The sequence below is a fragment of the Cotesia glomerata genome, linkage group LG6, assembly GCF_020080835.1.
Source record: "Cotesia glomerata isolate CgM1 linkage group LG6, MPM_Cglom_v2.3, whole genome shotgun sequence".
Lineage (NCBI taxonomy): Eukaryota > Metazoa > Arthropoda > Insecta > Hymenoptera > Braconidae > Cotesia > Cotesia glomerata.
In genome coordinates, this window is record NC_058163.1 from 21,996,028 (window position 1) to 22,021,199 (window position 25,172).

The 25,172-nt window shown below is 29.3% G+C and overlaps 3 protein-coding genes and 1 pseudogene across 3 annotated transcripts; 3 read left to right on the forward strand and 1 right to left on the reverse strand.

The window, feature by feature from the left end:
- The first annotated feature begins 627 nt into the window (after positions 1 to 627).
- Positions 628 to 14,149, forward strand: LOC123268068. The gene is made up of 12 exons (XM_044732951.1): positions 628 to 759; positions 850 to 1,300; positions 1,382 to 1,667; positions 1,732 to 1,831; positions 2,668 to 2,778; positions 2,860 to 2,992; positions 11,924 to 11,994; positions 12,059 to 12,524; positions 12,584 to 12,875; positions 13,187 to 13,286; positions 13,358 to 13,468; positions 13,877 to 14,149. The coding sequence occupies exons 1-12, from the start codon at positions 742 to 744 to the stop codon at positions 14,087 to 14,089; spliced, it is 2,352 nt and encodes a 783-aa protein (XP_044588886.1). The 5' UTR covers positions 628 to 741; the 3' UTR covers positions 14,090 to 14,149.
- Positions 3,533 to 8,125, forward strand: LOC123267808 (annotated as a pseudogene).
- Positions 14,150 to 16,961: 2,812 nt separating the features above from the next.
- LOC123267336 (uncharacterized protein CG4449) lies at positions 16,962 to 19,226 on the forward strand. Its single transcript, XM_044731910.1, has 6 exons — positions 16,962 to 17,067; positions 17,143 to 17,487; positions 18,144 to 18,231; positions 18,323 to 18,517; positions 18,589 to 18,733; positions 18,796 to 19,226. The coding sequence occupies exons 2-6, from the start codon at positions 17,159 to 17,161 to the stop codon at positions 19,080 to 19,082; spliced, it is 1,044 nt and encodes a 347-aa protein (XP_044587845.1). The 5' UTR covers positions 16,962 to 17,067; positions 17,143 to 17,158; the 3' UTR covers positions 19,083 to 19,226.
- Positions 19,227 to 21,405: 2,179 nt separating this feature from the next.
- Positions 21,406 to 23,199, reverse strand: LOC123267342 (puff-specific protein Bx42-like). Its single transcript, XM_044731913.1, has 2 exons — positions 21,494 to 23,199; positions 21,406 to 21,454 (listed from the first exon to the last, which is right to left on the reverse strand). The coding sequence occupies exons 1-2, from the start codon at positions 23,015 to 23,017 to the stop codon at positions 21,407 to 21,409; spliced, it is 1,572 nt and encodes a 523-aa protein (XP_044587848.1). The 5' UTR covers positions 23,018 to 23,199; the 3' UTR covers position 21,406.
- Positions 23,200 to 25,172: the final 1,973 nt, after the last annotated feature.

The following is a 25,172-nucleotide window of genomic DNA, read 5'->3' on the forward strand; positions in this document are numbered from 1 at the left end:
GACCACTTTTAGTCCTTAATAAATATTTCTTAGTATTTAAAAATATTTATTAATATTTAACAAATACATATCAGATTCATTAAATACAAACAAATCATTTTAAATACTAAGAAATATTTATTTAATACTAAAAGTAGTTTCTAATATATGATTTGTTTATTAACAAATATTTTTTGATACATATAAATCCTTCTATTAGTGCATGAGGATGTGAAATTCTACACACTAAAGTGTAATATTCTACACAAAAATTTTTACACTTTACACAATGACGAAAAATTGTTTACTGTGTAATTTAAAGAATATTATTTAAAGAATATTTAAAGTTCAAATGAATAAATAAATAAATAAATAAATAACAGAATTATAGTTTTTACAATTTTCATTCATTGAAAAATCTTTAAATAACGCACTACAAAACAAGTAATATCGATTTGCGAAAGAAAAACCTGTAGTATGATCAAATGTCTAAAGATTACTAAAATATTCTTCCACAAATGCAACGTTGTTACTTCCTAAGAGGTGTACTACGTTAAACTTCTAAGAATATCCCAGCTTAGAGCCCAAGTGAATTAAATTTCCATAAAAAATGCATAATGCGATTACAAACTGAAATTGCATATTTTATTGTTTGCAAAACAGTTTTCTCATCCCCTCTCCCACTTAAAAGTAAAGTTTACTTCGGAAGTTATCACAATATATTTGTCTCCACTTTTCCGCTGGTAATCAAGCAAATCAGTCATGGAACTGCACAGTCGCGTAAGTATCTTCGATTTCCCATAAACTAACCCTAGCAACAAGAAGAAATAATGAAAAAAATATTCCTATAATTACAAAAAAAAAAATCAGGATCAGCGTGACCTGGACAAGGGAGCCAGGGTGTTTAACTGGGCGCGAATAATGTCAAAATGCATCGGAGTGTGGCCATTAGAGCCTAATTATTATCTCTTCAACATATGTTTCGTGTACTTTACCTATATCATGATTACCGAGTTGATAAATTTATTCTACTGCCTCCCAAATCTCAAGAGAGTTATCAACAATCTCACAGAAAGTTTAGCGTTTACGCACATGTACGTACGGACTTTGATGTTGAGGGTTCACATTAAAAAGTTGGGTGGAATTATTTCTGAATGTCTGAAGGATTATCAGGTAAGTGCGTTTAGAAACTCTGACGAAGTTCAAGAATTTCTGATGTACGTCAAAAAAGGTAAATTTTTTGTGAAATATGCTGCTATTTTTGTCATTTCTACCGCAACTTCGTGGTACATACGTCCCATAACTTCTCCATCGCCACCACGTGAGTTATTCTAGAAAAAATTTATAAAAAGTATAATTTAATTTACTCATACTTTCTTCATCGCGCTTGATTAATTTACAGCAAACAACGAAACAAGTTTTACATACGTTTTACCTTACAAATTCCATGTTTTTTACAAAATAAGTGACTATCGTACCTACGTACTGACATATGTCTCCCATAGTCCATTCGCGGTCATCAGTGGTGTCGGTGCTGTTACTTCAGCATGGCTGTTAATCATACTTTCATTTCACGTTACCGGAAAGCTCTCAGTTTTGGCGAACAGGATTCATGCTTTGAAGTACCAAGGTGTGAGATTCAGAAGTGATCTAAATGAAATTATTGCGGAGCACTCTAGACTTTTGGCGTAGGTAGTCATCAATTCTTCTTTCTCTACAGGATTTATTAATTGATTAAATTTAATTATTTAGAATGGGAGAAGGAATAAAAAGTTCATATGCCATAGCGTTGTTAATATACTTTATCAACGGCACAATACTACTGACAATCATTGGCTACCAAATTCTTGTGGTACGTATCAAAAATAAAAAGACCATTCGACAGTCGAAATGGAAGTAGATTTTTCGATTAAAAAAATATTTTTTATAAAATAATATTACTAATAATAATAATGTACAACTTCTGTTACAATAAAACAATAATGTCAAAAGTAAAATTTCATTGAATTTATCTGAGAGAAAGTAGATAATTTTTGGCCTAAACTGATAGTAAGGTATGCAAATTAAGCTTGTTTAATCAGCTTTCAGAAACGAATTACAGAAATTTGATATCGCTTTCAATTTTTATTGCACGGAAATAAGATAAAATTAAAAATTTTTGAAATTTTCCAAAATTTTTAAATTGCTGTCATTCCTAAACTATTGAATTTAGAAAAATAAATAACGATGAAATTAAAGCTTATTAAATAAGCTTTGAGATGTAATTTACAGAAATTTAATATGATATCGCACTTAATTGTAATTGCATGAAATTACGGTAAAAGTGAAAATTTTTGCGATTTTTGAAAATTTTTGAATTGCTCTTATTTCTAAATTAATCGACATATTTGGCTCATTTTAGAACTTAACCTCAGAAATCGTTCTAAGAATGAGTATGTTACGTTTTATTGAAATCCGTACAAAATTGCGAAAGTTAGAGAAGAGACAAAGCCGATTATATCGTATATATATATATATAAACTTTTGAACCATAAGCATTTTCTGAATCCGCTTGACGAGCTGAGTCGAAATATAGCAAAATTTTTCAAAAGTTCCGTCATGAGGACCAATGCAATAGTTAGATTTCTATGAAATCTACAAAAAATTTGATGTCAGTCTATAAAGTATTTCTTCTTTAATTTTTGTCAGACGCTTATTTCGGGTGTGAGTCATAATTTGATGCCGTACTTTGTTTTTATATTGACTGTCTATTTGGTGATAAGCATCTTCTGTATTCTCAGTGAACATCTTTTAGCTCAGGTACAATTTTTTATTTTTTATTTATTTATCTATTTATTTATTTATATTATCAATTTATCAAACTTGGTTTTGTTTTCTCAGAGTAATAATGTTCGCGACGCATTTTGGAATTGCGGCTGGTATGACCATCCGGATTGTATGAAAGATATTGCATTTTGCATCAATCGGAGCCAAAAACCTTTAGGATTAACTCGCCAGGAAATTACGACGTTCAGTAACAGCACTTTAACCGACGTCACAAAACCGCGATGGGATATCTTTCTATTTTAAGGAACTTTTTACTCAGCGAATGATTTTGAGCTTTAAAGTTAAATTGTTGAATATTGTTATAGTATAACTGAATAAAAGTTTATAATTAATATATATTTTTAGTTAATTTCCTGCAATACCGAAAATTATAGAAATTTTTTAATTTAAAGAATTGAAAGTAAATTTTTAAATTAACCTTTTTGTGTTGAAGATTCACATCATTAAAATCGTTTAAGAAATAATCTCACATTACCAAACAATTATAAAATTTTCCAAAAAGACTTAAAATAAATATGCACTCAGCAAATCCAATATTGTGCGTATTTAAATTAATTTCAAAATTACCAGAAGAAGAACTGAACTGAACTGCGAAGAACATCGCCAGGTTAGATCCAAAGTAGATTACATTCGCATAAAAAATGTATAGTGCGATTATAAACTAAAGTTATATTAAATTATCAGTTATTAAACTTTTTACCCCTTCTCTGCTGTTTTTGAACTACTTTACATCGTAAGTTGGCATAATGCTTTTCCCACTATTTTCTTGCTATCCGCTGAAGAAATTAGACGCATGGAAACCCAGGGTCGCGTAAGTGTAATCGATTTTCAATGAATCATCATTATCAGCGAAAACAAAGGAAAAAATTCTTGTTTCTGTAAATCATAAATTACAGGATAAATTAGAGCTGAAGAAGGGTATGAAAATGCTGGGTTGGGTGAGATTTATATCCAAAGGAATCGGAGTTTGGCCTCTGGAACCGAATCTATATCTCAACAACGTACACGGGAAAAAATTTCTGGGAAAATTTACGATACAACTATTGTAAAGCTGGACTATACTTTTATTACTATTAATCAGAAATATTTTAGAAAGAAAAATACTATTTATTCATTAAAAAATACAATATTACTATTGTAAAAAGTAAGAGATTAAAATTTCCAGTGCTGCTTCTGTATCTTTCCAATAGAACTATAGCAAATTTTACAATAGTTGAATTGGAATGTTTCTCAATTAGTGTGAGTGATGGCCGTGCACAGCGCTAGACTCTGAGTTTATGTAAATGTTAAAGGATGTGGGTCTTAGTTTACCTCAGATAGCGTAGAGGGAGAGTCTTTGGCTGCCAACACAGAGTTCTGGGTTCGATTCCCAAATAGCACGAGAATGTCGGTTTCTTTTTTCGATTACTGTTCAGGTACCAATTAGTCCAACCTTCTATCTCTCTCCCTCCCTAATATTTCTTTTAAGAAAACCAACTGTGAATTTTTACAATAGCTGAATTGTAAAGTTTACAAACATATATATATTGTATAGTTTGCTCTATAGTATCCGACTTTTTAAGACTTTTGCTAGTCTTATTTGTTGGATAAAATTTACAATAGTAGATCGTAAAAATTACTAAATGAGAAATATAGTCCACCGTTACTATTTTATTTAGTAAAAATTACAATAGTAAAATAGTAAAAACTCCTTCAATTTTCTTTCCGTGTATGTCTCGCTTACTTCACTTACATAATGATCACTGAGTACATTGCAATGTTCCTTTGCCTGCCGAATTTGAAGAAAATAGTTAATCTTCTCGCGGAAAGTTTGCCGTTTACTCAAATTTATTTGCGAACTTTGCTGCTGAGAATTCACATCGATAAACTGAGAAAAGTTGCTGATGAGTGCATGAAAGATTATCGTGTCAGTGCTTTTGCAAATCCCGAAGAAATCTACATATTTATGGGCTACATAAAAAAAGGTAAATTTTATGTTAAAATTGAGACTATAGCTTCGTTTTTGCAGCTTCTACCTCCTGGTTTCTTCGCCCGGTAACATCTTCAGCACCTATGACAACAATTATACCAGGTAAGACATTTTTATTTTTGAGATATTTAATTTATGATAAAATTTAATTATCAAAATTAATTTACCAGATATCTGACAAATTTTTAGAATTTTTGTTACAAATAATTTATGATAAAAAAAATTAATATGTAGAAATTTAAAAAAATTAAAAATGCAATTTTAAAAAATTTTTTTTTTATCAACTAACCCGCAGTGGTCACACTTTCTAAAAATAACGTAGTGGTCATACTGGGTCTAGTTGACCCCATGCACGGAAAAAATTGTTGCTACTTGCGTTCTTTTCAATATTTTCACTCGAGCCGTACATGAGAGTAATTTTCAATACTTCCGTTGAATAACTCAATCATTTTTTAATTTTTTTCAATTGTTCAATTATAAAAAAATTGCGAGAAAGTCAAATTTCGAAAAATGTGACTTTTTTCTTACTAAAAACTTCATTTTTTAAGATAAATGAATTTGACCTCCGGGGTTCTACTCCGGATATCGCATACTTTGAAAAAAAAGTGGTGTCATGTCGAGCTTTTCAAAAAGTATATTTATTTGTGCAGTTGAAATCGTAAATTTCCATGAATCTCAAAAACTCTTCAAACAATAACAGATGGTACCACACACTGATCGAAGGATTTCTTAACATTTAAGAAGATTTCTTTGTATTTAAGAAATCATTTCTTAAACATCATTTCTTAGTATTTAAAAAATATTTCTTTGTATTTAAGAAATATTTCTTAAATACTAAGAAATATATATATTTTTTAAATACTACGAAATATTTCTTAAATATTAAGAAATATTTTTTAATACTAAAAATGATGTTTAAGAAATGATTTCTTAAATACTAAAAAGAAAACTCTTAACAGTGATGGTCATTTCAACAGAAAATTATAAAATTTTTTTATCGAAAGATAAATACTATTCATCACATTTCACCTAGAGAAAATTTCAGTATCAATTGGCCCGCTCCGTGGAGTTTTAAGTAATTAATTTTACTAACTTTACCATCTCTCTATACTTCTACGTGTAAAAGATGCAATTTCGAAAATTAATTACTTAAAAACGGTGCGGTCAATTGATCTGAAATTTTGGTAGTGAATTATTAATATATTTATCTTTCAATGAAAAAAATTTCATAATTTTCTGTTGAAATGCCTATCACGCTACAACTACCTTAAATACTAAGAAATCCTTCTATCAGTGCAGATACCATTTTGAATGATATCTTCGAAGCAAGAGCAACTCAAAAATTGTCTGAGGTCATCTAGACCCTTAATGACCACTAAGGGTTAAAATTAAATAATGGTCAAGTACCTGCTAATTTCAATTTTATGATTTAATTATTATAATTATAATTAATTATTATATTTATTATAATTATAATTAATTATTATATTTATTATAATTATAATTAATTATTATATTTATTATAATTATATTAATTATTATATTTATTATAATTATAATTAATTATTATAATTATTTATCATCTTCTAGCTACTAATGAAACACCCGCCCAGTTTATTTACAACTTACCGTACAAGTTTCATATTTTCTATGGAATAAACGACTACCCTGCTTACTTTCTAACATATATGTCATGGAGTCCGTTTTTATACATAAGTTGTATCGGTTCAATAACATCACAAATTATGATAATAGCACTCGCATATCATGTAAGTGGAAAACTTGCGGTTTTGGCATCTAGGATCAATGCTTTGAAGAATACTAAAAAAGGGCTTAGACAGAACCTCGCTAAAATTCTTTCCGAACATTCAAGACTTTTAGAGTAAGTATCCATCATCTTCTCAATTAATTCCTCAAAAAAACTTTCTAATTGATTAAATTGAACATTTCTTCTTGAAAAATGTTTATATTTTGTTTTTTAATAATATTTATTTATTTATTTAGTTTTTATGCGAAGGCATAAAATTTGCCGGATGGCAAATTGTATATACATCGATAATATTCAAATAAGTACAGTAAATTTTGGAGTATTACTAAAATATATAAAACAGATTGCATTTAACTTAAAATAAAAAGAAATGTACATCATATTATTATGTACATCACGTTATTATATTATTTTTCAGCATACTAATTTCTACACTGAGAAAAAAAAAATACTTTTGCTCAATTAACAATTTCTTGGCTCAAGAAGCTCGCTGACGATCAAATATTCTATTATTATTAATTATTAATTTCTGAAGAGAAGAACATCAATATTTATCTTTGGATAATAGATAAACAAAAGAATAGCTTTATTTAAATTAAGTAAAAATTATTTCAATCAATTTAACAATTTCTTGAGCTAAGAATATATATTCTTAAAAATTTTCAAGAACATAAATTCTTGTATCAAGAAAATTTTTTTTAATAAAAGTATTTTTTTTCTCAGTGTAACTATTTATTGCTTAATAGAAAATCAAATAATTTAATTTTTAAAGTCTCTAAACTGAGAACGTTTACAATTTCAGGAGGCAAGTCCTTCCAAATATAAACACCCTTGAAAACACCCTTTTTAATATAATATAAACACCCTTGAATAATATTTTTCCATTATGTAATTTTTAAACCAAAATTTTAGAATGGGTGAAGGTATCAAGGTTTCCTTCGCCATGGCTTTGTTAACTTATCTTATAGTCGGTACGATCCAAATCTGCATTATAGGCTATCACATCCTCGTAGTAAGTATTGATTGCCTAAAAAATAAAAAAATAAAAAAAAAATCAATTTTTCAATAAAAAATAATAATAAATTCTACTTTACATTTTATCTGTTGCTTGTTAGATTATTACTACACGCCAACAACGTAACTTAATGCCATTGTTCACTTTTATATTGATCACTTACTTCGTCATCAGTATCTATTGCATCCTCAGCGAACATCTTCTTGCAGAAGTACATAAAATTTTTTAAATTACAAAGCTTAGTAAAATTTATTCATATTTTACCTATTTATGGATTAAAATTAGAGCCAGAGATGCAGTGAAGCTTTTTGGAACTGCGAATGGTGCGATATGCCGCTGGATTGTATAAAAGACATTACTTTCTGCATAATGCGATCCCAAAAAACACTTGGACTAACAGCTGGGGCGTTTGTGACTCTCAGCAATAGCACTTTGACTGATGTTACTAAAGCTGCCATGGGATATCTTTCTATTTTACGCAATTTTCTCACTGAATAATAATAAAAAAAAATAATATTTAATGTTATTGTAGTACTGCTTAAATAATATATAAAATTATGTAGTTAAATTAATTTTCATTATTTGTAATACTTAAGAAGAAATATATCATAACCAAAATTTGAGTTCAATATTGTTACTTTAATTTAAATATTTGCCATAAATTAAACTTACTACAAATTTATACTCTTCTATGATAAATAAATTCTTCTATTTTATTCTTTTAAAATAAATAAGCACCAAAATTTTTGGCATAATTAAACACTCACTTAATACAAAAATTATCACAAAAATGAAAATTAATTCCGGTAAATATTTACAAGTGGAGTCAACCATTTTAATTTTCATTTTTTTTAACAAAATTTCTATTTGATTTTATTGATATATTTTTTTGAAAAATACATAAAAAAAATAAACAATTTTAGAAAAAAAAAGTTGATTATCACAATTTTAACAAATTTTACAAATTTTCAAAAAAATTTATAAAGTTTTTAGAAAATTTTGATATTCAACTTTTTTTTTTTAATTGTTCGCTTTTTTATGTACTTTTCAAAAAAAAATATATCAACAAAAGATAAAATAGAAATTTTATCCGAAAACATGTGAGCCAAAATTATTTTCAACTTTTATTTATTTGTAAAGAAACGCCCTCGGCAATTTACAACAATAAGTTACATTTTCATGTGTAGAATGTTTAGTAATGATTTTATACAATAAATAGCATCTGTAACGGGAAGATAGATTTAATAAATTTAAAAAATTTTTTTTAATTTGAAAGAAAAAATTTTTAAAAAATTTGAAAGAAGAGAAAAACAAAACACGAAAAAAAAAATTTTTAGTAATTGATAATCACCCTCGCGATTTTTGAAATACCGTAAATTTTCGGTATTAATGCGTTTACTGTAAATTTACCGTTATAATTCTGAAATAATTCGGCATTTCTGTGGTCATTTTGGCCAGTTTTTTTACTATAGTTATACAGCATTTCTACCGTACTTTTGCTGCAAAGTTCAGAAATAATACTATAAAATTACTGTAAAACTCTAGAACTTTTACCGTAAAAAATCTATGTATTAACTATAATATAATTTTAAAATAATAAAATCGTATTTCTACGGTAAAAATACCAAAGATATAAGTACTATAATTTTGCCGCGTTTATACTGATATAATTAAAGATATAATGCTTTCTACCGTAAGATGGACGGCTGTGTTTATTACTCGGTGAGTCTTATTAGGTGACTGAGTAATTAAGTATGGTTAGTGTCTCTGATAGCTCAACTGGTAGAGCCTTCGGCGCGTAACTAAATTATCTGAGTTCGAATCCCGGTCTAGACTAAAAAAAATTATTAATAATAATAACAATCGAGAAATTAGTTTATCAACCTCTTAAAAATTATTCACGATAATTTATAATATTATAAAAAAAAATTTCAAGCTATTGAATAATAGTAGTAAAGCAGCATATTTTTGGTATTTTGCCGGTAATAGAAAGTAGGGATCTTTTTTTCCGGTTTTTTGCTGCAATAATGCCGCAGATATACAGTAAATATGCGGTATATTTACGGTTTAAATGCTGTAAATATACCATAACTTTTCTATTGTATTGCCATAAATATTCTGAATTTATTTCGTAATTTTTTCATAATAATTCGACAAAAAAACTGGCTAAAATAACTGAAGTATTACGGTAAAAATACAGCATTTATATCGTATAAATACCGAATCTTTACGGCATTTCCAAAACCGTGAGGGCACTAATTAATATAATATATCTGATAATTTATAAATGACACTGAAGTTGACAGACATTCGAAATTTATTTAGAATTTTATTGTAATAAAATTTTTGTGAAAAAAATTTAATACAAAAACTTCACATGTGAAAATTGAAAACAAATTATTAGTGAAAATTTTTTAAAGCATTTTTTATTGTAATTGATTTGTTATAAAAATTTTAAAAAATTGACAGATGTCAGCAACTTCAGTATAATGTTTATAATCACTATTTGTGCACCTGGAATGTTATTATTTTAGAATCATCCTTTTTGCTTCACTTTTTATTTTATCTGCTGGTCCTCCAAAAATGTCAATATCAATAGCATATTTGTTGATGACTTCCCTCGTGGTCTTGAAACCACAATCGATCCATGGTGACTTTACCGTGGTAAAATCGAGGATCCATGATGGATCCACCGTGGTTTTATGATATTTCAGCATGACAGTTCCACTGAGGTTCTATTGCGGATCCATCGTGTTTAAACCGTGGATCCACCATGCTTTCACTGCGGATTTGATGTGATTTCACTGTGGATTTACCGTGGTTCCACCAGTGTTTAAAAACTCCAATAGGATCTCATCAAAAGCGACAAAAGCCACTTAGAAACCAATAAATATTTATTAGTTTCTAAGTTGCTTTTGTCACTTTTGATGGGATCTTATTGGAGTTTTTCAACAGGGACTGTAGATCCACTGGGGTTTTACTGTAGATTTCAGAGTGTTGTCATTGTGAAGGCAAAAAAGCTATCGAAATTTTTATTTTTAACTTCCCGCTAAGAAAATCGAAAATTTTCAAAAATCGGGAAGTTATTGTTTTCACCCCGTTTTGCAAAAATCGAGTTTTCATCAGATCTCGACGTTTGAAGGTCACAGGAAGCTTCCCTGACTATCCCCGCGAGGTTGTCACGGTGTCTGTATGTGTGTTGATGTGATGATGTGTGTGTGTGTGTGTGTGTGTGTGTGTGTGTGTGAAAGTATGTGAACCGCTTATAACTTTTGAACGGCTTGACCGATTTCATCGCGGTTGGTGCCATTCGAAAGGGCTTGACCAAACTTAGATTTTGAAAACTATTTGGACCGATTCAGATCAATAGATTTTGAGAAATCTTCAAAAAACTGAAAAAAAATTTTTTTCAAATGTGGTTTTTTTGGAATAACTTTTAAACGGCTTGATGGTTCAATTCCAAAAACTAATCAGCTCTTAACCTCAAAAAACCACGTCGATCGCCATCAGTCCGGTCAAAATCGGTTGATTCGTTCGAGAGATATCGTGAACGAAAGAAAACCGAAAAAAGTGTTTTTTCGGAATAACTCCAAAATTCCTAGCGCGATCAATTCAAAATTTAAGATTCTTTGTGAGGCTTGAAAAACTGCGTCGAATGCTGCCAACCGCGTGAAAATCGGTTTATTCATTCAAAAGTTATTGCGGTTTAAAAATTCACAAAATAGTGTCTTATCAAATCTCTATCAGACTTTTGAGCTCGAAGAGCTCAAAAGCATAGGAAAACAATCTTTTTGAGCTTGGAGAGCTCAAAATAACCCATAAATTGTATTTTTAAGCTCGAAGAGCTTAAAAACGTCATTGGTGCAATTTTAAGCGCCTAAGTATGGAATTAGCGGGAAGTTGCAGGGATGGCCTTCAGGGTCAACCGTTTTTCTAATTTTTTTCTTTCACATTTTTTATCATAAATGCGGCGTAAAAACAAGTAGAATAAAAAAAAAGTAAAAATGTTAATTTTCCACCTCTTTATGGCCCAAAATAGTGATGACCCCACTTGTAAATAATTCCCTTAATTTTTTCTTTAGTTTGACAATTTATTAATTTTTTTATTTTTTAACATTACGGTAAATATACTTCAGATTATCTTCTGCAAAAAAAAATATTTTATTATTCTATCTAAATTTATAAGTTACCAATAGAGAGTATTATTTACAACTGCTTGGAAAACTGCTCTGGCAGAACAAAAGTAAAACTACCCTGCATAAATTATGTATAATAAAATGAAGAAAACCTGCATTAAATTACCGTAGACATTAAAGTAATCGATCCCCTACCTATTGTCTTCAGAAGTAAAGTTTACTTCGTACTTAACGTAATGCACTGCGCATTATTTATCCGCTATTCATCAAACAAACCAGTCGGATGAAAGCACAAAGCCATGTAAGTGGTTCGATTTACCATAAATTCGATAAAAAAAATATATACAGAATTATAAATATTTTAGGAACAACGAGAGCTGGACAAAGGTGTTAAAGTGTTTTCGTGGGTACGTTTGATATCCAAATTAATCGGTATCTGGCCTTTGGACCCAAATTATTATCTTTACAACATTTGTATTACTTACTTCACTTACATTATGATCACCGAGTACATTGATTTGTACTTTTGCCTTCCAAATTTTAAAAAAGTAATCAATAATCTTACTGAGAGTCTAGCATTTACCCAAATGTATGTTCGTGGGATAATGTTGAGGGTTCATATTGACAAACTACAACGAATTACAGCTGAATCGGTTAAAGATTACCAAGTTAGCGCGTTCAAAAATCCTGATGAAGTTCATGAGTTTCTTTCTTATGTCAAAAGAGGTAAATTTTTTGTTAGAGCAGTAACTATTTTTATTCTTTCAACAACAACTTCGTGGTTTCTACGTCCAATAACGTCTTCAACACCTTCAACATCTATCATACCAGGTAAGTAATAGATTTTTGATTAAACAGATACGATTAATCCATTGTTGATGACTCTTCAGGTGACAATGAAACAGCACCGAAGTTTACCTACATTCTGCCCTATAAATTCCATGTTTTTTATAAAATAAACAACCAGCGTACCTATGCGTTGACTTACATGTCTCATGCTCCATTCGCATACGTCAGTGTGATAAGTGCCATAACATCTGCGACCTTGTTAATTGCACTTTCGTTTCACGTCAGCGGAAGACTTGCGATTCTCGCACGAAGAATCAATGCTTTGAAAAATTCAAACGAAAAACTTAGAACTGAAATCAATGAAATTATTTTTGAACATACGAGACTTTTAGAGTAAGACGGCTGCCCAATTTTAAAACACAGTAGCTGCAAAATTTTTGTACCTGATTTTTTTTAGTATTACGGCGTTTCTTATAACTTTTAGACCTTAATTTCAAGTATTTTTTCTTAAAAATATTTATATTCAAGTATTTTCTATTCATAAATCAAATTTTCTATCAATTTGGCGCGAAAACTTTTTTTTAATAACAAAAATTTTTTAAAATCTTAAAATTATCAGTTACTGTGTTTTGAAATTGGGCAGCCGAAGAATTGGTGAATTATTTTTTTTATTGGCTCTGAGTAAAAGGTTTAATTGATTCTAGTATGGGAGAAGAAATAAAAGTCTCTTATGCTGCTGCTTTGTTGGTCTATCTTGTAGTTGGTACCATTCAATTGTGCATTATTGGATATCATATCCTTGTGGTAAGTGCACATGACCTGAGAAATTAATTTTTGAATAATTACTTCATTTTAATTAAATTTTTTATTACCAGTTAGTTTCTATGGGTAAACAGCATAGTTTGATGCCATTCTTTGTTTTTATAATTACCACTTATGGTCTGATCAGTATATATTGTATTCTCAGCGAAAATCTTCTTGCAGAGGTAAAATATTTTATGAATAAAAAGTTAGCGGACATCTAAAAATTTTTATGATTTTTTTTATTAAAAAATTATTACAAGAAAATTTTTTAAAAATTTTTTCATTTGTCAAAAACTTCAAAAACTATAGGTGCAATTTTTTAAAAATATTTTTTAGTTATAATTTAATAAATTAAGCAAAATAAAAAAATAAAAAATGTCGGCTAACTTTATTATTATAAATATTTTTTACATATAAAAAAAAAACATATTTTTTGAAAATTTCATGTCTTTTTTTTTTTAATTTTTTTAAATTATAAATTATAAATTTTTTAATTCTGAAATTCTGGCTCAAAAATTGCACAAAAATAGATTTATTTGGAGATGCCTAGTAAAAATTAACAATTTTATGATTAATATTGCAAAATTTAGAGCAAAAAATGCAGTGAGGCCTTTTGGTGCTGCAAGTGGTACGAAATGCCCCAAGATTGTGTCAAAGATATAGCCTACTGCATAATGCGAGCCCAAAAGCCACTTGGATTGACAGCTGGAGCCTTTGTTGTTTTTAGTAACAGTACTTTGACCGATGTCACCAAAACTTCAATGGGTTATCTCAGTATTTTAAGAAATTTTCTTAATGATTGATCAACATAACGCCAACATTGTTGTAGTATTTGTTTAAAATATATAATCGTTGCAGTTAAATTGTTTTTTTAAATTATTATATTATATTTTAGAATGATATTGAAGTCAGCTGACAGCTGTCAATTTTTTAAATTTTTATAACAAATCATAATAAAAAAAATACTTAAAAAAATTTTCACTAATATTTTTTTTTAATTTTCACATGTAGAATTTTTTTATTAAATTTTTTTAATCATAATTTCATTTTTATAAAATTGTTAAAAAATTTCTAATGTCAGTTAACTTCAGTGTCATTATTTTAGACACTGAGCTCATTTTTCATGACAAGCTTGTGAACTTTTTAACGAAAATTAATTTATAATTTTAAGAATTTTTTTAACAAATAAATTATGTTAAAGAAAATGAGAAAAAAAAATTGACATTTAGAAAATTAAAAAAAAAACTCCAATTTTTTAGAAATAAATTTTCGGAGCAAATTTATTTATTGAAAAAAATTAAGAAATTGTCAAGCGACTGCTAACTATTATGAAGTTAATAATTTTATTAATTATTCTCAACTCCTATTTTTTGTAACTCAAGTCCTGAAAATTTATCTCATAGAATTTTTTAAAAAATAATATGAAAATTAAGTTAGCCGACATCTAAAAATTTTTAGAATTTTTTTTTATTGAAAAAGATTACAAAAAAATTTTCATTTGTAAAAAATTTCAAAAACTGTAAGTGCAATTTTTAAAAAATATTTTTTTGTTCAAATTTAATTATTAAAAAAATATCAAAAAATTAAAAATGTCTGCTAACTTTCATCTATATATATATATAGGAGACTTTCTATAGATATAGATAGTCACTCATCACGATATCTCTGGAACTATAAGACCTAGAGACTTGAAATTTGGCAGGAATATTCCTTTTGCCAAGTAGAGGTCAGCTAAGAACGGATTTCACGAAATTCCACCCACAAGGGGGGTTGCGGGGGTGTTCACGAAAAAAATCCATATTTTTCAATTATGGCTTTTAATAGTTCAAAACTTGGTCAGAATGTTTCAAATTACATTTAGAAATTTTTTAAAACGAATTCCTGTGACATTCCACCCTGGCGTGCCCGTGCGTGGGCGTCAAATTAAGAAAAAATTCGTAAATTTCAATCTATAGCTATTAATACTTTGAAACATGGCCAGAATGCTTTTTTGGCGTTTTTGAGCTGTTAAGAATAAATTTCATTAAATTCTACCCCCACATGTCCGTGCGTGGGCGTAAAATTAAAAGAAATTGTACCTTTTAATCTATAGCAGCTAAAGGATTGAAACTTGGCCAGATTGATTTTTTTGGAGTTTTTGAGCTGTAAAGAATGAATTTTATGAAATGCCACCCTCACAAATCCTTGCGTGGGCGTTAATTAAAAAATTATAAAATTCAATTCCTAAAGGATAATAAGAAGGCATTAAATATAAAAAAAATTAAAAATTTTTATATAAGGTAAAAGCCCTAATAGATGATCCCCTCACGGTTTTGGAAATGCCGTAAAAATTCGGTATTTATACGATATAAATGCTGTATTTTTACCGTAATACTTCAGTTATTTTAGCCAGTTTTTTTGTCGAATTATTACGAAAAAATTACGAAATAAATTCAAAATATTTACGGCATTACAATAGAAAATTACGGTATATTAACAGCATTTAAACCGTAAATGTACCGCATATTTACTGTATATCTGCGGCACTATTGCAGCAAAAAACCGGAAAAGAAGATCCTTACTTTCTATTACCGGCAAAATACCAAAAATATGCTGCTTTACTACTATTTTTCAATAGCTTAAAATTTTTTTTTATAATATTATAAATTATCATGAATAATTTTTAAGAGGCTGATAAATTAATTTCTCTGTTATTACTATTATTATCATTTTTTTTAGTCCAGACCGGGATTCGAACCCGGATCGTCTAGTTACGCGCTGAAGGCTCTGCCAGTTGAGCTATCAGAGACACTATCCGCATCTATTTACTCAGTCACCTAATAAGACTCACCGAGTAATAAACACAACCGCCCATCTTACGGTAAAAAGCATTATATCTTTAATTATATCAGTATAAACGCGGTAAAATTGCTGTATATCTTTGGTATTTTTACCGTAGAAATACGATTTTCTTATTGTAAAATTATAGTAATATTATAGTTAATAGATAGATTTTTTACGGTAAAAGTTCTAGAGTTTTACGGTAATTTTATCGTATTATTTCTGAACTTTGCAGCAAAAGTACGGTAGAAATGCTGTATAACTATAGTAAAAAACTGGCCAAAATAACCACAGAAATACCGTATTGTTTCAGAATTATAACGGTTAATTTATGGTAAACGCATTAATACCGAAAATTTACGGTATTTCAAAAACCGCAAGGGTCATGTACCATTATATGATCACTCTATGTATTTGTATACCTATATTTGTGAATATAGATATACAAATACACGGAGTGATATGACGTACCTCCATGGTGATGTGGAAAGCTGTGTCAATCATTATTTTTAACTCATATAAATTTATAATGCCCTAATTTATTATCTGAGTGTGTAAATTTCATAAAATTCATTTATGATATAACTACTTACGTAGTTAGATAACAAAATTAATATTTTTTATTAATAATAATAAGGGTAACGGCTAGTATTATATAAAATAATATGAATAACACACTTGACTTCTTTAACACTAAATAATGAAAAAAAAAGACCGCCATTTTTTTACCTCAGACGTTTGAATTATGTTTACAAACACTCACTAGAGCGCACTCGCGCATGTCACATGCTTCTTTAGTTAAAAAATTTAACCTCAGTTCAAAGTTTGTTTACTAAACTAATAAAAAAAAAAATAATAATAATAATAACCTATTTTTTTCAATGCACAATAATATATTTAAGCTTTGTAAATATTATACATTTTAACAACAGTACTTTTGTATGTACTATAAATCTTTCTGGTAAGTAATAAATATTTATATTTTTTAAATAATTTAAATTTGTACATGAAATTTAAATTTACAAAAATTTTTCAGTGAAAAATTTTAAAAAATGTCTTCATCAGACAGTTCAGAAGAAGACGTATATGAAAACTCTGCTGCTCGTTACTTAGCTTTGAAGGCTAAGAGCAAAAAAAATTTTTGCGATACTGATGACAGTTTGCTGGATGATTCTATCGACATAGACTCACCGAAAAAAATTGAAGACCCAAAGAAAAAAAAATCGAAAAGTGCAGAAGAAAAAGAGCCGAGTCCTGAGAAACCAAGTTCTCCAGCTCCAGTTCAAGATACCATTGTTGTCGATGACATTCCATCAAAACCAAACAGTCCATCACCATTGATTGATCCGATAGTCATTATCGATGACACCCCAGCTCCTAGGTTTGTTCTAAATTTATTAATAAAATTTATGAAAATTAAGTTAGCCGACGTTTTTAATTTTTTTTTCATTAATTAAATTAGAACAAAAAAATATTTTTTAAAAATTGCACTTGAGTTTTTTACAAATGAAATTTTTTTATAATAATTTTTTCAATAAAAAAAAAATTGAAAATTTTTAGATGTCGGCTAATTTAATTTTCATATAAAATTTTATGAAAATTAAGTTAGCCAACATTTAAAAATTTTTTAATTTTTTTTATTGAAAAAATGACTACAAAAAAAAGAAAAAAAAATTTTTAAAAACTATGTGCAATTTTTTAAAAATATTATTTTGTTCTAATTTAATTATTAAAAAAAAAATCAAAAAATTAAAAACTTTGGCTAACTTTAGTATCATTAAAATTTTATGATACTGAAATTAGCAGACAGTTGACAATTTTTTAATTTTTTTCTTGAAAAATAAATTGAGTCTAGAAAATTATTTCAAAAAAATTAACTCATAAAAAAATATATAATTTATAGAAAAATTATCAGATGTCTCTAAAATTTAGTGCCATAGAATTTTTCTTGTTTAGAAAAAATTAATTCTAAATATTAGAACTCAAATTATAAAAAAATATTTTTGCAAAATTTATCATTTTTGTTTTTATGTTAAGATCAATGCGCCGAGCAGCAAAACGTTCTGGGCCAGTTACAAGATCAAGAGCCAGAAATAGTTTTGAAACAGAGCTGCCGATTCAACCAGTAATCATATAATTAATACCAGTAAACTTAATTATATTTATATAAATTAATATAGTGGTTTTTTTTTTTTTTTTTTTTTTTTTTTTTATAGGACTTGCCTACTATTGTATTAGATCCGGATGATTCGTGTCCGTCGATTAATGACAGTGTTGTAAGCCCATGTTCTGTCCGAAAAAATAATTATTATGATGATATATTATTCAGTGATGTTCAGGATGATGAATCATCTATTGAAGTAAAAATCCGATGGACATCTCGGGATGTTAAGCGATTTCACCTTGGAAAAGTATATTTTTTTTTTCTTATAAAAATTCTTGATAAAAATTTACAAATATTTTAATAATTTTTAAATTTCAGGATGAAAATTTTTCCAAAATTTTTGAATATTTTGCTAATTTCGCCAAAGTATCAGAGAGCCAAATATTGATAACTCGTGGGGATGATATCATTATGCCTTCAGATACTCCATCGTCAATTAATTTAAAAATAATCAATATTCTTGGTAAAAAAATATAAAAATTTATTTATTTTAAAAATACTAATATTTATAAATTAAATTTTCAGAAGGTGGGATCATAGACAAAAACATGGTGGATAACGTAGTTAGCGAGAAGGTAACGGAGCCGGTCTGTAAAATAAAAATCCAAACTGGAGCGAAAAAAGGTCTTTCATTCGACCTGAAACCCACCGAGCCTTTCCAAAAATTGTTCGAGTACTGCGCGGAGCAAAATAACGTCAGCGTCTCCAAAGTAAAATGTTTCTTCGACGGCGATGTAATTGAGCCGACCGACACTCCAGAGGCCTTGGACATGGAAGATCAAGCTTGTATTGACCTCAAAATAATTACATAATTTCTGTATTTATTTATTTATTGTTCAATTTGCATTCTACAATATTTTAAAACACAAAATCACAAATTTTCCCCACCACTGCTGAGTTTTATACAATTATTTATATTTTTTAACTGAGTAATAAATTTGAATTTAAATAAAATATTCTTTGCTGCAGTAAATTTTATTAATAGTAATATTTAATTAATTAAACTAGGCGTTTTGAGGTGTGCAATTTATTAAAATAATTTTAAGTAGTTTTTTCGTTAATTTTAAACAAACAATTTAGTACTTATAAATTAATTTTTTTATTAACTTATAAATTAATAAAATTGGTTTTTATGGTTAAATTTGGTATCATTAGAAAGCTCTTGACCTGGAGTTGTGCCTTTTCAAGGTTTCGTATCATTCTCGCCAATAGTCAATTTATTATGATATTTCAGCTGCATTTGAAAATGCTTCATCTCTAGATATATAATTAAGAAATGACCTTGAATCTTGTGAAATATTGGCATTTTTAAAGATATAAGCTCATCCCGATGTTACACTCATCAAGACCTTTCATTTGAGTACCCACATCAATTTTTCATATATTTGTATACATTATATATATATGTATATATGCAAAATATATCAAAATGCATATGGGTACTCAAATGAAAACTCTTAATGAGTGTAACATCGGGATGAGCTTACATCTTTAAAAATATCAATAATTAAGAAATGACCTTGTATCTTATGAATTATTGATATTTTTTAAGATATAATCTCACCCCGACAATACACTCATCGAAACCTTTCATTTGAGTACCCACATCAATTTTTCATATCGATATTCTAATTAGCAAATTGTCTAACTCCATTTTAGAGAATCTTCTATTTGTACGAAAAAAACAATCAGTTCAAAATTTATCATCACTTTAAAAAACCATTTAATATAATTAATACCTAATAAAAATATAATATTTAGTTTTGAATCATTTAAATAATTTATAATTAGATTATTGCTACATCAAAATGTTAAAAAATCACCCTCTAAAAAATAAGTAGTTAGACAAATTGCTAATTAGACCGTCGATATATTTTATATATATTATACTAGCTGTTACTCGCTCGCTCCGCTAGGCGTTTCATAGAATTGCATTTTTAGATCTAGACTTGAAATTTAATTAGAGTATTGTTTTGACTTGCAAAGAATCCCAACCCTGATGGATCCAAAGTGCGGTAGACTACGGTAATGTACGGCAAATTTACAGGGTACGGTAGAGTACGGTACGTACAGCGATTTACCGTAATACAATATAACACCGTAAATTACGGAGATTTTACGGCAAAGTACCGTGATTGTACAGTAATTTACCGTTATTGTACGGTAAGATACCGTTATTGTACGGTAAAATGCCGTAATTGTTAGTAAAATACTATAATTATCAGGTAAAAAAGTACTGTTTTTGTACGCTAAAGTACCATAATTGAACGGTAATGTACCGTAATTGTACGGTAACTTATCGCTAAAATAACGTATATTTGACGGTAGGTTACCATTGGAATACGGTAGTGCGGAAAGTTCAGAAGTATATTTTCTACCGTGATTTCACCGTACGCTACCGTAATTATACCGTTCTATACAGTATTTTCACCGTTCTTTACTGTACGTTACGGTGTTTTACGGTTACTACCGTGCTAGTAGAATGCTACTGTATTCTACGGTGGCCATACAGTATATCGACCGTATTTTTACCGTATAATACCGTAATTCTACGGTATTTCAGATCCGCCAGGGAATTCTATCGAATTGGCATGCACCTTTTATCCATGTAATTATTCTAGCTAATATTCATTGTAACTTTCAATGTGCAATCATTATAACATTCCCGTGTCTTTCTTAGAAAAATTAATAATAATTGATATGAAAAAAAGAAATTTGTAATGAGCATTGAAAGTTTCAGTTAAAGAAATTGCAGGTCTCATAAGTGAAAAAATCTGCCTAGTATATAAACATAACCAATAGAAATAAAAAATTTATTTTATACAAATGACAATCGAATAGCATAAATTTAGTTGCAATAAAAATTCATTATTTATAAGTCAAAAAAATAAAGGTTCCGGATAAGTAATCACCAACATATATACTAAAACCTTCTCTGAATCATGCTGCATTTTACGGTATTAGTATTATTCCGATCGCTTCAGTAGTTTTTGCAGTATAAACGGACAAAAAATCCGGCTCTCCGTTTATTAGTATAGATTTATAAAAATAATTTAAAACCTTTCAAATATTTGTCAGTATTCAAAAATTTAATTTTATTTATTAATAGAGAAAAAAATTACATAATAAAAATAATTTAATATTTCCGGCGTTTTTCACGATCGTCTCGCCGATCTTTCTCGTCTTTGCGCTTCGACGAAGTCATAGAAGATGAATTTTCTGTAGTGGCGCTGGCTCGTTTGGCTTGACGCAAGAAAATGTCAAGCCCAAAAGGATCCTCTTCTTCCTCGTCTTTTTCAAACTGCACTGGCCCAGTGCGCTGTGCCGAGCGATCAGTGCCGGTGAATTCCTTGTCTGGTACAAATCTATTAGTCTTAACTATTTTTTCCAAGTCTTCTCCGTAGTTATCTTTATCAAAATTTGTGGGAGCTCTGTATATATTAGATGCTAATGTATTTGAGTCTCTCCACGGTTTGTCGTAAACGTTGTACTCGTCATCAGGGCCGTACCCCGCGTCGATTCCCTTTGTAGTATTAAATAGACGTTGATCAAACTGACTATCGCTATTAGCATCGCTGTTTTTAGCTGGCATACCAAGAGCAATTTGCTCGCTAATATCACGTTCACGCTCCCGTTGAAGCCTGGATCTTTTATCTGGAGCAGCTCGAGCAAGATTCCTATCACGTGTACGGTCTTTATGCCGCTGATGTCTCAGTTGTTCCCTTTCTTCAAACTCTTCGGATTTTTCTAAAGCCGCAGAAGCCTTCAATCCAGCCCGTTCTTCACGAGCCTTCTGAGCCAGCTGACGAAGATGATTTTCCTTCTTTTCTTTTTCTTTTTGAGCCAATTTCCTTTCTAGCTGGGCGCGCAGTTCCACAGCTTCACTCGCTTTTCTATCGGCAATATAAAAAGCCTCAGCAAGCTTGGCAAAGTTTTCGTTTACGTAGACTGATTGCAGACCCCGTCCATCAGCAGCTAGACGTTTGTCCAAAGGAATCGTGTAACCTTTTGCGTTCTTCCAGTTACTGATACACGGTGGAATCTTCCACTCCTTTTGCTCCTTGACAGTAACTTTACGAGTTGGAGAATGCATAACTGGTGCTGGTGGAGATGGCGGTCCTCGAGGTATTTTTTTGTTGGTCCTAAGCTTGGGTGGTTCCATAGGGTCTACTTGAGCTTCGACCATCCGAATAACACGTTGTTTAGCGCCAGAGTTGAACGACTGTCCTTGCTGCGATGGTGTGTATTGAATATACTGTGCTGGACCTTGCTTATCAGCGGAACGGACCGGCATAGCAGCGGCTATTTTTGATTGCGTAATTTTCTCCAGTGCTTTGCGAGTTCTCTCGGTATTTTCCTCAAGTTCTTCCTCGCTAGGTCGTACAAGAGTCGGATCATTTTCGTTGGCTATTTCCGAGGGCAATAAGTCACTTAATTTGCTATATACGATTTTATCTTTAGAATGACCTTGTCGGGCAATAAGGTCGTATTTTATTCTTCCCTCGGCGTCCAGCTGAATTGCCAAGACGTTAGATGTATCTTTGCCTTTTTTACCAATTTCCAAAGGATACTGAGCCAAGTGTATTTCTGGAAAGGCACCTCCATTTCCGTAGTCGTTTACGTTCCGGGGAATCCATCCTTTTCTGTGACCATATGGCGGAGCGGTGATCAAAGCTTCAACCAAAGCTAACACTGGTCTCTGTCTTAATTTTTCCTCCCGGATTTCATCAGACCTTCTTAACACCATTTTTGTTTGCTATACAGGTTTATTTGCATAAATTTATCTACTCAACGTAAATTTATACACGTTTGGTGAACAAACGTAAGTATACGTTTAATGGATACTCAAAATTTTTACTCTTCAGAAAAAATTAACTTTGCGATTTATGAGTGCACTATTGTATAAATCAAATATAAAAAATTGAAACACACTGTTCTTTAAATAAGTTTGAAAAAATTATAATAAAATTAAACGTGGTTATAACTTATTAACTCAATGAAATAATTGTTCTGCCATCTTGTCTGCTACGCAACACGACTCACAATGCATAACTAAAGATCCTTAGAGATCTTAGAGATACATAATTTTTCGTTCGGCTTTTTCCGAGTAATTTCGGACATTTAGGCGCATCCGCAGTGAGAAAATTAGACGTTACAATAATTTGGATTTTAAATAAAATAACTATATTTTACCTAAACAATAATTTTTTAGCGAATGTTTTTATAAAAGATTTATAAAATACTATTATTGTATTATTCTTTATTTCATTATTTTTTTTTTTTAACAATTAAAAATGTTTACGTTTTAAGGCTTATTTTCAAATTTTGAAGAAAAACTATTCATCGGTAAGGAAGGAGTTTTTCTTCATTTGAAAACCAGTCTTAGAACGTATAAGAATTTTTAATTTAATTTATCTACATACATTTTTATAATTTTATCATTGTTATATTTTCAAACTAATATCTAATTATCTAATCGTAAGTATATTCTTAGGAACTGATATACAATCTGATATTCATTGTCCTTGAGAAACATCTCATCACTCATTACCGGAAATAACTATAATAGTCCAGTCGAAATAAAGATTTTACTTGGTAAAAATCGCTAAGAAGAAATTTCTTTCACAGAATGATCCAAAATATGCTAAAACTACGACATCCGAAAAAATCCAACAAAAAAGTTCATTACGAGTATATTTTTTTAAAACAAAAGGGTCAAAATTGTGATTTTAAGCAAATATATGATCAACTGCAGTACACAGATGAGTAAATCCTTCGCAGTGGTATATAGTTAAGACTAATGGATAAAACAAGTCGATGAGTAGACTCTTACGGGCTATAAATATTTAATTATTTAAAAATTAATTAATTTTTTCCGTAAGATAATGTTTTGGTTTATCCGCCATATTGCTTGGCGTCAAAAGTTGTATTGCGCATGCGCAACATGCGCGCGCACCTACTCAAATTCAAATGCTGAGAAATAACTCTAAACTTTTTCAGTGAACTATGTTTTTATTCAAAGAAAAAAATTTAAGTTTCAAAATTTTTCATATATATATATATATATATATATATATATATATATATATATATATATATATAATTTTTTACCAGGAAATTTAATTAGGCACTTTCGGCCGAATTTTGAATTTTCAGCGGAAGTGCCCAAACTAAGCTCCTGTTAAAAAATTCTATGAAAATCAAATTTATCGTCTCACCCCAAAATATCTTAGGAAAGGCCTAAACACAGTTGCTTTTAAAAGCGGAACTCAAAATTCCAATTTTAAAAGGTTCTTCACGGAAGTTACATTTTGGCACACCCTAATATATATATTATATGTATGTATACATGAAAAATATATCAAAATGTATGTGGGTACTCAAATGAATAGCTCTTGATGAGTGTAACATCGGGATGAGCTTATATCTTTAAAAACATCAATAGTTAAAAAAGTACAGTGCAATTTAACAAAAGTAATTATTTAATAAAGCAAAATTTTATTTATTTATAGTTCACAAGTCACGGCAGTGACATAGTGACTGCAAGGTTGCTAGTAAATTTTATTTTATTAAATCTTAAGAAGAAATATACAATTTATAATACACAAACATTCAAATATATTTCTTCTAAATGATCGCTTCAACAAACTCCCTCTTGTTGAAATTTTCAAGCGCTGGGTACATTATTGTAATTCTTGGAATCAGTGACTAGATGGAGCCCTAAAAAAATTGGAAGAAAAGCACAATAAGCTCTGAAATAAAGGAAGAAATGGCCAACATATTCTTCTCTGGATTTTATTCAAAATAAATATTAAAAAATCAAACAATAAATTTTATATCAGCTATTGATATCAATTTCCTAAGGTGAGTTTTATTTCGAATATTTAGTGAGTTGTAAGCAA